The sequence below is a fragment of the Salvelinus alpinus genome, chromosome 1 (genome assembly GCF_045679555.1).
Source record: "Salvelinus alpinus chromosome 1, SLU_Salpinus.1, whole genome shotgun sequence".
Lineage (NCBI taxonomy): Eukaryota > Metazoa > Chordata > Actinopteri > Salmoniformes > Salmonidae > Salvelinus > Salvelinus alpinus.
This window is the reverse complement of record NC_092086.1, coordinates 14,451,711-14,466,398: the sequence shown is the minus strand read 5'-3', so window position 1 is coordinate 14,466,398 and position 14,688 is coordinate 14,451,711. Positions and strand designations below refer to the sequence as shown.

General features: G+C 47.0%; 1 protein-coding gene across 3 annotated transcripts in view; it reads left to right on the top strand.

Moving 5' to 3' along the window:
* The window catches only part of abcc1 (ATP binding cassette subfamily C member 1 (ABCC1 blood group)), a 77,812-nt gene that overhangs the window by 56,596 nt on the left and 6,528 nt on the right, over positions 1-14,688 (top strand). For 2 of the 3 annotated variants that reach the window (XM_071391909.1, XM_071391927.1), the window contains 10 exons: positions 4,116-4,167; positions 4,316-4,430; positions 4,968-5,175; positions 5,442-5,628; positions 5,832-5,955; positions 6,800-6,999; positions 8,253-8,379; positions 10,444-10,545; positions 12,528-12,674; positions 14,001-14,159. In XM_071391909.1, coding sequence (XP_071248010.1) covers positions 4,116-4,167; positions 4,316-4,430; positions 4,968-5,175; positions 5,442-5,628; positions 5,832-5,955; positions 6,800-6,999; positions 8,253-8,379; positions 10,444-10,545; positions 12,528-12,674; positions 14,001-14,159 — 1,421 coding nt within the window. Of the gene's footprint in view, positions 1-4,115; positions 4,168-4,271; positions 4,291-4,315; positions 4,431-4,967; positions 5,176-5,441; positions 5,629-5,831; positions 5,956-6,799; positions 7,000-8,252; positions 8,380-10,443; positions 10,546-12,527; positions 12,675-14,000; positions 14,160-14,688 lie in introns of all 3 variants that reach the window. The other variant, XM_071391918.1, reaches the window with a different exon arrangement.

Sequence of the window (14,688 nt, the reverse complement as noted above, 5' to 3'; positions counted from 1 at the left end):
CCTGTCTAAATGTAGTAGTAATCCAATAACTAATTATCTAGTTTTTCAAAAGTATCTGTACTCTGATTACAATATGTTTGCTGGTAGCGTAACTGCTTAGTTATTTGTAATCAGATTACATTTAATGTATTACATGTAATCAGTTACTTCCCAACCCTGCCTTTCACTATTGTTTTTCTATTTCATGTATTTTTACATTTGTCTCGCTCTCTCTCATCTCTCTCCTTCTCACTCTCCCTCATCTCTCTCTCTTTCCTTCCTTCGCTCTCTCTCTCCTTCTCTCTCTCATTCGCTCTCTCCTTCGCTTTCTCTCCTTCGCTCTCTCATTCGCTCTATCTCTCTCTCCTTCGCTTTCTCTCCTTCGCTCTCTCTCTCTCCTTTGCTCGCTCTCTCTCTCTCCTTCGCTCTCTCCTTCTCTCTCTCCTTCGCTCTCTCCTTCGCTCTCTCCTTCGCTTTCTCTCCTTCGCTCTCTCTCTCTCCTTCGCTTTCTCTCTCTCTCTTTCGCTCTCCTTTTCTCTCTCTTTCTTTCATCCCCCTTTTTTGTCCTGTCTGCCATTCAGAAGAGGGGAGGGAGGAGGAGGAGGATACTGAAGGTTTGATTGGTTGTCTGTCCCCTAGGAGACTTGGGTTGTGTCCCAAATGGAACCATATTCACTATGTAGTGTACTTGTTTTGACCAGAGCCATATGAGTCCCATGTAGGGAATAGAGCGCCATCTGGGACACAGCCTTGGTTTAGGTAGTGTCTCTATCCTCATACAGGCTACCTCTCCTTGTCTTCTCCCTCTTTCCCTTAACAAACACTACTGATCTGGACTGGTAGCTTTGTTCCACCGTCCTGATCTGTTAGGAGAGCACAGTGGTCTGGCTGGGGTCAGGATGGGGTCAGGCTACAGGACTGGTGTGGAGATAAAAAATATAAACTAGTTTGTCTTGACATGAAATAATTGGTTTAGTTGGGTGGAATTCCAGGAATTATTTTCACATCAGTATCTCTGATTTCAGATTGTCACTGATATGAGGGTATGAGGTCACTCTGATATGAGATCACGAGGTCACTGGTATGAGGTCACTGGTATGAGGTCACTGGTATGAGGGTATGAGGTCACTCTGATCTGAGGCTATGAGACGAGGGTGGTAGGCCATGTAAAGGCCGTGTAAAGATGGCCCTGCAGTATGGACACAGACAGCCTGGCTCATGCATGTGTTTGCATGTCAGCTACACTACAGCTGCACTCAGAGAAAACAGAGGTACTCCTGGTCCAGGTTGTTTTCAACTCTAAAACCTGACACTTTGTTGTTGAGTTAATGAGTGATGATGGGTGGGTTCTGGGCTGGATGGGTGGGAGGAGGGCTGGATGGGTGATGATGGGTGGGTTCTGGGCTGAGGCTGTGAGGTGTCAGGATTGGGTAGGGCAGGATCCTGGGGTCTGAGTGTGATGGGTGGGTTCTGGGCTGAGGCTGTGAGGTGTCAGGATTGGGTAGGGCAGGATCCTGGGGTCTGAGTGTGATGGGTGGGTTCTGGGCTGAGGCTGTGAGGTGTCAGGATTGGGTAGGGCAGGATCCTGGGGTCTGAGTGTGATGGGTGGGTTCTGGGCTGAGGCTGTGAGGTGTCAGGGTTGGGTGGGGCTGGATCCTGGGGTCTGAGTGTGATGGGTGGGTTCTGGGCTGAGGCTGTGAGGTGTCAGGATTGGGTGGGGCTGGATCCTGGGTCTGAGTGTGATGGGTGGGTTCTGGGCTGAGGCTGTGAGGTGTCAGGATTGGGTAGGGCAGGATCCTGGGGTCTGAGTGTGATGGGTGGGTTCTGGGCTGAGGCTGTGAGGTGTCAGGGTTGGGTGGGGCTGGATCCTGGGGTCTGAGTGTGATGGGGAAGAGACTGCTTGACATTCGGGCTGGCGTTGACACAATTTCACAGTTTGGGTGGAAATGTTCTGATCAATTTGAATGGGTTTACAATGCATGAAACCAGTTGAGTTATACAGCATCTTGTCAAGGGTTTGAAGACATAGAAGCATTTTTTGACATGAGCATGGGGTGATGTTTAACCGTTTAGTTGTGACAACACGGAGAGTTTATCTCACTGGTATCATTAGAACATGATATCAGGGATGCTGGATGGATACCCTGGTTGGTATCATTAGAACATGATATCAGGGATGCTGGATGGATACCCTGGTTGGTATCATTATAACATGATATCAGTGATACTGGATGGATACCCTGGTTGGTATCATTATAACATGATATCAGTGATGCTGGATGGATACCCTGGTTGGTATCATTATAACATGATATCAGTATTGCTGGATGGATACCCTGGTTGGTATCATTATAACATGATATCAGTGATGCTGGATGGATACCCTGGTTGGTATCATTACAACATTATGTCAGTGAGACTGGATGGATACCCTGGTTGGTATCATTACAACATGATATCAGTGATGCTGGATGGATACCCTGGTTGGTATCATTAGAACATGATATCAGTGATGCTGGATGGATACCCTGGTTGGTATCATTATAACATGATATCAGTGATGCTGGATGGAATACCCTGGTTGGTATCATTATAACATAATATCAGTGATGCTGGATGGATACCCTGGTTGGTATCATTATAACATGATATCAGTGATACTGGATGGATACCCTGGTTGGTATCATTATAACATGATATCAGTATTGCTGGATGGATACCCTGGTTGGTATCATTATAACATGATATCAGTATTGCTGGATGGATACCCTGGTTGGTATCATTACAACATGATATCAGTGATGCTGGATGGATACCCTGGTTGGTATCATTATAACATGATATCAGGGAGCCTGGATGGATACCCTGGTTGGTATCATTATAACATGATATCAGTGATGCTGGATGGAATACCCTGGTTGGTATCATTATAACATAATATCAGTGATGCTGGATGGATACCCTGGTTGGTATCATTATAACATGATATCAGTGATACTGGATGGATACCCTGGTTGGTATCATTATAACATGATATCAGTGATGCTGGATGGATACCCTGGTTGGTATCATTATAACATGATATCGGGGATGCTGGATGGATACCCTGGTTGGTATCATTACAACATGATATCAGTGAGACTGGATGGATACCCTGGTTGGTATCATTATAACATGATATCAGTGATACTGGATGGATACCCTGGTTGCTTATGATGTATTCACTCTTAAGCACAGCTCTGGGGTCAGGTTTAGTGTACTTCCCAAAAGGGCACCTTATTCCCTTTAAAGTGCACTGCTTTGTCCAGGGCCCAAAAACCCTATCAAAAGTAGTGCACTATATAGGGAATAGGGTGCATTTGTGGAAACATCCTTAGTAGGCTTGGGAGATAAACCGTGTATACTGTATAAAGAAGTGTTTCGACATACAGACGGTATGATTTCCCCTCGTTGGGGCTGCGGAGGGACGTGCCACTCCACTGTTTTACAACTATACGTTCAGTTGACCTGTAAGAAATCTGAGATGTGTGAAATAAATTCTATCCAGTTCAGGACTCTAGCTCTGCATCTGGTTTGTTAAAACTGAATAGCTAAGTAGCTAGATGTCAGGATCAAGCTTATTGGTTACAGCAGAGATATTCAACCCCCTTCCTGGATTAAGATCTCCGGTGCCTAAATTGTTTTGTGCGTTCTTTAGAAACAGCGCCCCCTTGTGTGCACTTCCGTTCATATCGTACACCTCGGTATGGTACAGAAACGGTATGACGGTATGAACATTCAGAGGGGTTGGGTTAAATGCCCGGAAGACACATTTCAGTTGTACTTATTCAGTTGTACAACGGACTGGGTATCCCCCCCCCCTTTTCCCATCTGGATACCGCTCAACCCTACTCCTGAGTTTCTATTCCTAGTAGTTAAGGTTAGGATTGGGGCGTGGTGATCTGACCTGAGACCAGTGCTAAGGGGCAGGTGTTTCCCTGGAGCTGTTCTGACCCTGCTTTGTGTGGTGCTAATGCTGCTATGGTTATTCTAGCTGTGTGAGATAGTGTATGTGTTTGAGTCTAGAGTGTGTGATGTACTCCCTATAATCAGTGAAAGGTCTGACCAGGTGTCTGTCTCTTCTCTGGGATGTCTAGACTCTGCACCAAAGAGAGGACTGGAGAATGGACTTCCTGCTGCTGTGATTGGGTGAGTGGACACTCCACTCTGCTGAAATCCCTGGCTTTACAGCGCACGCTAAACTCTACAAACATCTCAAATCTATGGCACACTCTCTCTCTCTGTGTCTCCAGTCAGAACCATACCAGTACAACCCTCTCTCTCTCTGTGTCTCCAGTCAGAACCATACCAGTACGTCAGCAGTGAGGACAGAAGGAGAGGTCCTGGGGAAGAAGGCCAAGAACGCTGAGGTGGGGAGAATCACAGAGGCTGACAAGGCCAACACCGGACGGGTAAGAGACTGTGTGTGTGTGAGATCTTAAATGACACCCTATTAACAGTCAATGTAGTACACCAGAACCTCATAGCAACTGTCCATCTCTTACATTGAACCTAGAATCTCTCTTTTCTTGGTCTCTCTCTCTCTCTCTCTCTTTTCTTGCTCTCTCTCTCTCCCTCCCCCCTCCCTCTCTCTCTTTCTCTCTCTCTCTTCTCTCTTTTCTTGGTCTCTCTCTCTCTCCTCGTTCTCTCTCTCTTTACTTGCTCTCTCTCTCTCCCTCCCCCTTCTCTCTCTCTCCCTCTCTCTCTCCCCCTCCCTCTCTCTCTTTCTCTCTCTCTCTCTCTCTCTCTCCCTCCCTCTCTCTCTCCCCCTCTCTCTCTCTCTCCCCCTCTCTCTCTCCCTCCCCCTCTCTCTCTCTCTCTCCCCCTCCCCCCTCTCTCTCCCCCCCCTCTCTCTCTCCCCCTCCTCCCCCCTCCCTCTCTCTCTTTCTCTCTCTCTCTCTCTCTCTCGCCCTCCCTCTCTCTCTCCCCCTCTCTCTCTCTCCCTCTAGGTGAAGTTGTCAGTATTCTGGGAGTATATGAAGGCTATAGGGGTGGTGTTGTCCTGCGTCAGTATCTTCCTGTTCTTCAGTCACCACTTCGCCTCTCTCTTCTCTAACTACTGGCTCAGTCTGTGGACTGACGACCCAGTCATCAACGGAACACAGCCCAGCAGAGAGATGAGACTGGGGGTGTACGGAGCTCTGGGGGTCTCACAGGGTAAGGACGTTGGTGTGTGTTAGTCTCTGTCTCTGTGGGTGGTATCCTGGTCTGTCTACAAGTCTTTATGTTCAACTCTCTCCCTTCCTCTCTCTTCTCTCCATACCCCCTTCCCCTCTCTCTCCCCTTCTCCCCATACCCCCTTCCCCACTCTCTCTCTCTCTCCCCTTTTTCCCCATACCCCCTTCCCCTCTCTCTGCTCTCTCCCCTTCTCCCCATACCCCCTTCCCCTCTCTCTCTCTCTATACCCCCTCCCCCTCTCTCAGGCATAGCTGTGTTCTGCTACTCCATCTCTGTGTCTATGGGTGGTATATTAGCATCCCGCTACCTCCACCAGTCCATGCTGTACAACGTACTGCGCTCCCCCATGTCCTTCTTCGAGCGCACCCCCAGCGGTAACCTGGTGAACCGCTTCGCTAAGGAGACAGACACCATCGACTCTGTCATCCCAAGGTTTTTACACAAAACATCTAGATATATATTTGTACAGAAAATCTTTAAATTATTTTTTATTTTTTAAGTTGTCAATTTTATTGTGTCTGTCGAATTTTTTTGTGTATTTATGAAAATGTGAAATTGTCTGAAATTTGTGTGTCACCTGCTGTTGATTCCATGTAATGCTGTCTTATAGAAGTCCTTCTCTCCTCTCTCCCCAGTATCATTAAGATGTTCATGGGCTCCATGTTCAACGTAGTAGGATCCTGTGTGGTTATACTGATGGCTACTCCACTAGTGGCTATTATCATACCTCCTCTGGGGATACTCTACTTCTTTGTCCAGGTGGGTTGCTGAGGGGGGGGGGTAGAGAGAGAGACTATTATCATACCTCCTCTGGGGATACTCTACTTCTTTGTCCAGGTGGGTTGCTGAGGGGGGGGGGGTAGAGAGAGAGACTATTATCATACCTCCTCTGGGGATACTCTACTTCTTTGTCCAGGTGGGTCGCTGAGGGGGGGTTAGAGAGAGAAACTATTATCATACCTCCTCTGGGGATACTCTACTTCTTTGTCCAGGTGGGTTCACTGAGGGGGGGTTAGAGAGAGAGACTATTATCATACCTCCTCTGGGGATACTCTACTTCTTTGTCCAGGTGGGTTGCTGAGGGGGGGTTAGAGAGAGAGACTATTATCATACCTCCTCTGGGGATACTCTACTTCTTTGTCCAGGTGGGTTGCTGAGGGGGGAGACAGAGAGAGTTAACGAGACAGAGAGAGGGGGTGTGTGAGAGAGAGGGGTTAGAGAGAGAGACTGAGAGAGGGGGGGGTGTTAGAGACAGAGAAGGGTGTGTGAGAGAGAGGGGGAGAGTTTGAGAGAGAGAGGGGGAGAGTTGGAAAGAGAGACAGAGAGGGGGGGTGTGTGAGAGGAGAGAGTTAGAGAGAGACAGAGAGAGAGGGGATGTGTGAGAGAGAGGGGGGAGAGTTGGAGAGAGAGACAGATAGAGAGGGGGGTGTGAGGGTGTGTGTGAAAGGGGGGGTGAGAGAGAGACAGATAGAGAGGGGGTGTGTGTGAAAGAGGGGGGGTGAGAGAGAGAGTGAAATGCATCCATCTTTTCCTACTCACTGTTATTTTATCTCCCTCCATGTCATCCCTCCATGTCATTCCTCCATGTCATCCCTCCCCACAGCGTTTCTACGTGGCGTCGTCTCGTCAGTTGAAGCGTCTGGAGTCAGTCAGTCGCTCCCCGGTCTACACGCACTTCAACGAGACGTTGCTAGGCACCAGCGTCATCCGAGCCTTCGGGGAGCAGGAGCGCTTCATCAGGGAGAGCGACGGTCGAGTTGACCACAACCAGAAAGCATACTACCCCAGCATCGTAGCCAACCGGTGAGGAGCGTGGTCACACACACACATCTTTATTGGTTAAATTAATAAGTCATGTTGAGATATAAAATGTCCATACTATAGCAGATATTATTAACATTCACCTGTTATTTCACATGAAACAGTATGTGTTTATAATCTGTGTAATCTGCGTCTGGAGTTTGTAGGGAACGGTACCGTAATGTTTCTAATATCTCTGTGTTGTAGGTGGCTGGCGGTGCGTCTGTAGGGAACGGTACCGTAATGTTTCTAATATCTCTTGTGTTGTAGGTGGCTGGCGGTGCGTCTGGAGTTTGTAGGGAACGGTACCGTAATGTTTCTAATATCTCTCTGTGTTGTAGGTGGCTGGCGGTGCGTCTGGAGTTTGTAGGGAACGGTACCGTAATGTTTCTAATATCTCTGTGTGTTGTAGGTGGCTGGCGGTGCGTCTGGAGTTTGTAGGGAACGGTACCGTAATGTTTCTAATATCTCTGTGTGTTGTAGGTGGCTGGCGGTGCGTCTGGAGTTTGTAGGGAACTGTACCGTAATGTTTCTAATATCTCTCTGTGTTGTAGGTGGCTGGCGGTGCGTCTGGAGTTTGTAGGGAACTGTACCGTAATGTTTCTAATATCTCTCTGTGTTGTAGGTGGCTGGCGGTGCGTCTGGAGTTTGTAGGGAACTTTACCGTAATGTTTCTAATATCTCTGTGTTGTAGGTGGCTGGCGGTGCGTCTGGAGTTTGTAGGGAACGGTACCGTAATGTTTCTAATATCTCTGTGTTGTAGGTGGCTGGCGGTGCGTCTGGAGTTTGTAGGGAACGGTACCGTAATGTTTCTAATATCTCTCTGTGTTGTAGGTGGCTGGCGGTGCGTCTGGAGTTTGTAGGGAACGGTACCGTAATGTTTCTAATATCTCTCTGTGTTGTAGGTGGCTGGCGGTGCGTCTGGAGTTTGTAGGGAACTGTACCGTAATGTTTCTAATATCTCTGTGTTGTAGGTGGCTGGCGGTGCGTCTGGAGTTTGTAGGGAACGGTACCGTAATGTTTCTAATATCTCTCTGTGTTGTAGGTGGCTGGCGGTGCGTCTGGAGTTTGTAGGGAACGGTACCGTAATGTTTCTAATATCTCTCTGTGTTGTAGGTGGCTGGCGGTGCGTCTGGAGTTTGTAGGGAACAGTACCGTAATGTTTCTAATATCTCTCTGTGTTGTAGGTGGCTGGCGGTGCGTCTGGAGTTTGTAGGGAACGGTACCGTAATGTTTCTAATATCTCTGTGTTGTAGGTGGCTGGCGGTGCGTCTGGAGTTTGTAGGGAACGGTATCGTAATGTTTGCTGCTCTGTTTGCTGTGATGGCTAGAGAGAGCCTCAGCCCTGGGATCATGGGCCTGTCCATCTCATACGCGCTACAGGTCAGTAGTGTGTGTGTGTGTGTGTGTGTGTGGACACTGGAACCGTAGGATGGTGTTTCAATACAAAAACGGAAGAGTTACCTTCATCCTTTGGTTTAGTTTCACAGCCGGTCGGGTCGGTTACCGGTCGGGTCGGTTACTATGAATGAGGATCTTCAAGTTGGAGATGAACCTTGTGTTTCTGGGAAACTCACCCCAGGATGTTTAACCCTATCAGTCCTGAGACCCCAGCTAACATCATTCATCTCTTTCATTTACCTGCATGTCCAGTCCTTATATTCAGCCTCCCAATGAAGTGTTTTATCATTTTACCAACCAGTAGAACACTAAACACATTTACCTGCATGTCCAGTCCTTATATTCAGCCTCCCAATGAAGTGTTTTACCATGTTACCAACCAGTAGAACACTAAACACATTTACCTGCATGTCCAGTCCTTATATTCAGCCTCCCAATGAAGTGTTTTACCATGTTACCAACCAGTAGAATACTAAACACATTTACCTGCATGTCCAGTCCTTATATTCAGCCTCCCAATGAAGTGTTTTACCATTTTACCAACCAGTAGAACACTAAACACATTTGACATAAACGGTTGCATTCAGGAGGTCCGTTGAAGCAAAAACCTGATACAAATATATACGACTGCTGTAAGGACAGAAGGGGTTTTCTCAGTGGGAAATGAATGTCCAACTAGCCAGTGACCACTGTGTGGAGGTTGTAACTAGGTGAGCTTGTTACAGTATTACAGACACTATGACCTGGGATTTACTATGGTCTTCTATGTAGATTAACCCTTACAGTATTATAGACACTATGACCTGGGATTTACTATGGTCTTCTATGTAGATTAACCCCTTACAGTATTATAGACACTATGACCTGGGATTTACTATGGTCTTCTATGTAGATTAACCCTTACAGTATTATAGACACTATGACCTGGGATTTACTATGGTCTTCTATGTAGATTAACCCTTACAGTATTATAGACACTATGACCTGGGATTTACTATGGCCTTCTATGTAGATGAACCCCTTACAGTATTATAGACACTATGACCTGGGATTTACTATGGTCTTCTATGTAGATGAACCCCTTACAGTATTATAGACACTATGACCTGGGATTTACTATGGTCTTCTATGTAGATGAACCCCTTACAGTATTATAGACACTATGACCTGGGATTTACTATGGTCTTCTATGTAGATGAACCCTTACAGTATTATAGACACGATGACCTGGGATTTACTATGGTCTTCTATGTAGAAGGACCCCTTACAGTATTATAGACACTATGACCTGGGATTTACTATGGTCTTCTATGTAGATTAACCCCTTACAGTATTATAGACACTATGACCTGGGATTTACTATGGTCTTCTATGTAGATTAAACCCTTACAGTATTATAGACACTATGACCTGGGATTTACTATGGTCTTCTATGTAGATTAACCCCTTACAGTATTATAGACACCATGACCTGGGATTTACTATGGTCTTCTATGTAGATTAACCCTTACAGTATTATAGACACTATGACCTGGGATTTACTATGGTCTTCTATGTAGATTAACCCTTACAGTATTATAGACACTATGACCTGGGATTTACTATGGTCTTCTATGTAGATTAAACCCTTACAGTATTATAGACACTATGACCTGGGATTTACTATGGTCTTCTATGTAGATTAACCCTTACAGTATTATAGACACTATGACCTGGGATTTACTATGGTTTTATATGTAGATTAACCCCTTACCTTGTAACGAGTCTTGTGAAGTTTATGAGCGTTATAGAGCAGAACATGTTACATGTGTGAGTCTCAGCTGGTCATAGATGACATCATAGATAGTTTTTAATACTTTGTAGCTCAAACCATTCTGACTCTACATTTTCTCTCTCTGTCTCTGCCTCTCCTTCTCTCTGTCTCTCTGTCTGCCTCTTTCTCTCTCACTTTGTCTCTCTCTCTGTCTCTCCGTCTGTCTCTGTCTCTCTCTCTCTCTGCCTCCTTCTCTCTCTCTGTCTCTGTCTCTCTGTCTCTCTGTCCTGTAGCTGACGGCCTCTCTGACCTGGCTAGTGAGGATGTCATCAGATCTGGAAACCAACATTGTGGCCGTGGAGAGAGTCAAGGAGTACGAAGACACAGAGAAAGAGGTACGTCTGTGTGTGTTTATGTACTCATATACAACTCTGTAGGTAGGGCTGTGTGTGTTTATGTACTCATATACAACTCTGTAGGTAGGGCTGTGACGGTCATGGCATTTTGGAAGACTGTTATTGGTCAACCAAATGACCGTGGTCACTGTAATAACATATGACCTGTCATACTGTCTTCAGTCAGCTGGTCTTTCTACTGAATAACATATGACCTGCCGTACTGTCTTCAGTCAGCTGGTCTTTCTAATAAATAACATATGACCTGCCGTACTGTCTTCAGTCAGCTGATCTTTCTACTAAATAACATATGACCTGTCGTACTGTCTTCAGTCAGCTGGTCTTTCTACTAAATAACATATGACCTGCCGTACTGTCTTCAGTCAGCTGGTCTTTCTACTAAATAACATATGACTTGTCGTACTGTCTTCAGTCAGCTGGTCTTTCTACTAAATAACATATGACCTGCCGTACTGTCTTCACTCAGCTGGTCTTTCTACTAAATAACATATGACCTGCCGTACTGTCTTCACTCAGCTGGTCTTTCTACTAAATAACATATGACCTGCCGTACTGTCTTCAGTCAGCTGGTCTTTCTACCAAATAACATATGACCTGTCGTACTGTCTTCAGTCAGCTGGTCTTTCTACTAAATAACATATGACCTGCCGTACTGTCTTCACTCAGCTGGTCTTTCTACTAAATAACATATGACCTGTCGTACTGTCTTCAGTCAGCTGGTCTTTCTACTAAATAACATATGACCTGCCGTACTGTCTTCAGTCAGCTGGTCTTTCTACTAAATAACATATGACCTGCCGTACTGTCTTCAGTCAGCTGGTCTTTCTACTAAATAACATATGACCTGCCGTACTGTCTTCAGTCAGCTGGTCTTTCTACTAAATAACATATGACCTGCCGTACTGTCTTCAGTCAGCTGGTCTTTCTACTAAATAACATATGACCTGCCGTACTGTCTTCAGTCAGCTGGTCTTTCTACTAAATAACATATGACCTGTCGTACTGTCTTCAGTCAGCTGGTCTTTCTACTAAATAACATATGACCTGCCGTACTGTCTTCAGTCAGCTGGTCTTTCTACTAAATAACATATGACCTGCCGTACTGTCTTCAGTCAGCTGGTCTTTCTACTAAATAACATATGACCTGCCGTACTGTCTTCAGTCAGCTGGTCTTTCTACTAAATAACATATGACCTGCCGTACTGTCTTCAGTCAGCTGGTCTTTCTACTAAATAACATATGACCTGCCGTACTGTCTTCAGTCAGCTGGTCTTTCTACTAAATAACATATGACCTGCCGTACTGTCTTCAGTCAGCTGGTCTTTCTACTAAATAACATATGACCTGCCGTACTGTCTTCAGTCAGCTGGTCTTTCTACTAAATAACATATGACCTGCCGTACTGTCTTCAGTCAGCTGGTCTTTCTACTAAATAACATATGACCTGTCACACTGTCTTCAGTCAGCTGGTCTTTCTACTCTGTGTGTACACGGGAACTCTGTGCGTACACGGGAACTCTGTGCGTACACGGGAACTCTGTGCGTACACGGGAACTACGTCTGTACACGGGAACGCTGTGTGTACACGGGAACTCTGTGCGTACACGGGAACTCTGTGCGTACACGGGAACTCTGTGCGTACACGGGAACTCTGTGCGTACACGGGAACTCTGTGCGTACACGGGAACTCTGTGCGTACACGGGAACTATGTCTGTACACGGGAACTATGTCTGTACACGGGAACTATGTCTGTACACGGGAACTATGTCTGTACACGGGAATGCTGTGTGTACACGGGAACTCTGTTTGTACACGGGAACGCTGTGTGTACACGGGAACGCTGTGTGTACACGGGAACGCTGTGTGTACACGGGAACGCTGTGTGTACACGGGAACGCGGTGTGTACACGGGAACGCTGTGTGTATGACTGTGTATATACCTATATTTGTCCCCTCTCAGGCGGACTGGAGACATGACCAATCGTCTCTGCCTCCAGGCTGGCCCACAGCAGGCAACATAGACATCAGAGGGTTTGGTCTGCGATACAGAGAGGACCAGGAACTGGCCGTACGCAACATCACCGTAGCCATCCACGGAGGAGAGAAGGTATGTGATGGGGGGTTGGGGAGGGGGATTGGGCTGTGTAACAGGAGGGATTGGGGATTGGGCTGTGTAACAGGAGGGATTGGGGATTGGGCTGTGTGACAGGAGGGATTAGGCTGCGTGACAGGGGGGGATTAGGCTGCGTGACAGGGGGGGATTAGGCTGCGTGACAGGAGGGATTAGGCTGCGTGACAGGAGGGATTAGGCTGCGTGACAGGAGGGATTAGGCTGCGTGACAGGGGGGATTGGGCTGCGTGACGGGGGGATTAGGCTGCGTGACTGGAGGGATTAGGCTGCGTGACAGGAGTGAACGTATATAAATATGATCCATACTGTTGCAAAGTCCGAAACCAAGAGAGTTAGCTCATTAGTTATAAACCAATGTCACACGAAGCAATCTGGATGCCATTTATGTTGCTTGAAGTAAAGTTTCATCTGTGTTGCTCAGTGTGTCACCCCCTAAAAATTGCCTGCAACTTGGTTGCATTGCATCGCAAGACATAGAAATCAGTCCTATTTCACACAACTGACTATATGCAATGTCCAATCAGTGAGCAGGAAACGGTTTACATAACTCGGCATATCGTTCTGTTCGGGACTCTGACCTAGTTGTCATGTCGCAAACCACAACAAAACAGACAAGACACAGGGGAAATGTAAAAACTAGTTTAGACTTCATGGCTAGTCATGGTTTTATGTACATGGACTGGCAGTCAATACATGTCATTCATTTTAAAAGTGAAGACCTTTTTGTCCAGTTTCAACTGAAATTAACTGCATTAGCTCGCTAACGTTCGCTAGCTTAGCTCGTTGCTAGCTTGGTAAAACATGGTTGGCAGATAGCCAATATTTTGGCTAGTTAATTTGCACAGCCAGCGTTTAGTCTACATCGATGCTGTTACAATTACCAAACATTTGGATAAACAAATACTTTTGAAACCGTGATGTATGACAGGATTGGAAGTTGCAATTTCAACAAAGTTGTAGTTGCTTGAGATGATGTCACTTGCAACATAAATTGCGTCCAAAATGCTTCGTGTGACACGGGCATTAACCGTAAGGGGGGGAATGGTTGCATACCAGCCGCGGAGGGGGTTCATGGATGGACGCTTTTTCTAGCATGGATGCTTTGCTGTGGCTGTTCTTCATCGGTGGCACTATCGTAGCTATCGGGTATACAACTATGCCTGCCCAGCCTGTGTTAGCATGGTGGCTAAGTGTGACATGTTTTCCTATGAGAACTGTACACTGTCATGCCGGTCTTTCACTATTGTGTTCCAGGTCGTACAGGAGCAGGGTAGTGACTGTTGATGTTGATGTTGTTTCCAGGTGGGTATAGTAGGTCGTACAGGAGCAGGGAAGTCCTCTCTGACTCTAGGATTGTTCCGCATCATCGAGGCGTGTGAGGGAGAGATTCATATAGATGGAGTTAACATCGCTACGCTGGGTCTACATGAACTCCGCTCCAGGATCACCATCATACCACAGGTACAGACCCACGGCCCATGCAGACACTCAAACTAACCCACACTCTTCTGGATACATGTTAAAATATCTTTATTTATCCTCTCCCCTCCCTCCCTCACCCCTCTCTCCCTTCCCCCTTTCCCTCTCTCCCTCTCTCTCTCATGGCTCTCCCCCTCCCTCTCTCACCCCTCTCTCTCCCCCCCTCTCTCATGCCCCCCCCTCCCTCCCTCACCCCTCTCTCTCCCCCCCTCTCTCATGCCCCCCCCTCCCTCCCTCACCCCTCTCATGCCCCCCCCTCCCTCCCTCACCCCTCTCTCTCCCTTCCCCCTTTCCCTCTCTCCTCCCTCCCCCCTCCCTTCCCCCTTTCCCTCTCTCCTCCCTCCCCCCTCTCTCTCCCTTCCCCCTTTCCCTCTCTCCTCCCTCCTCCCTCCCCCCTCTCTCCCTTCCCCCTTTCCCTCTCTCCTCCCTCCCCCCTCCCTTCCCCCTTTCCCTCTCTCCTCCCTCCTCCCTCCCCCCTCTCTCCCTTCCCCCTTTCCCTCTCTCCTCCCTC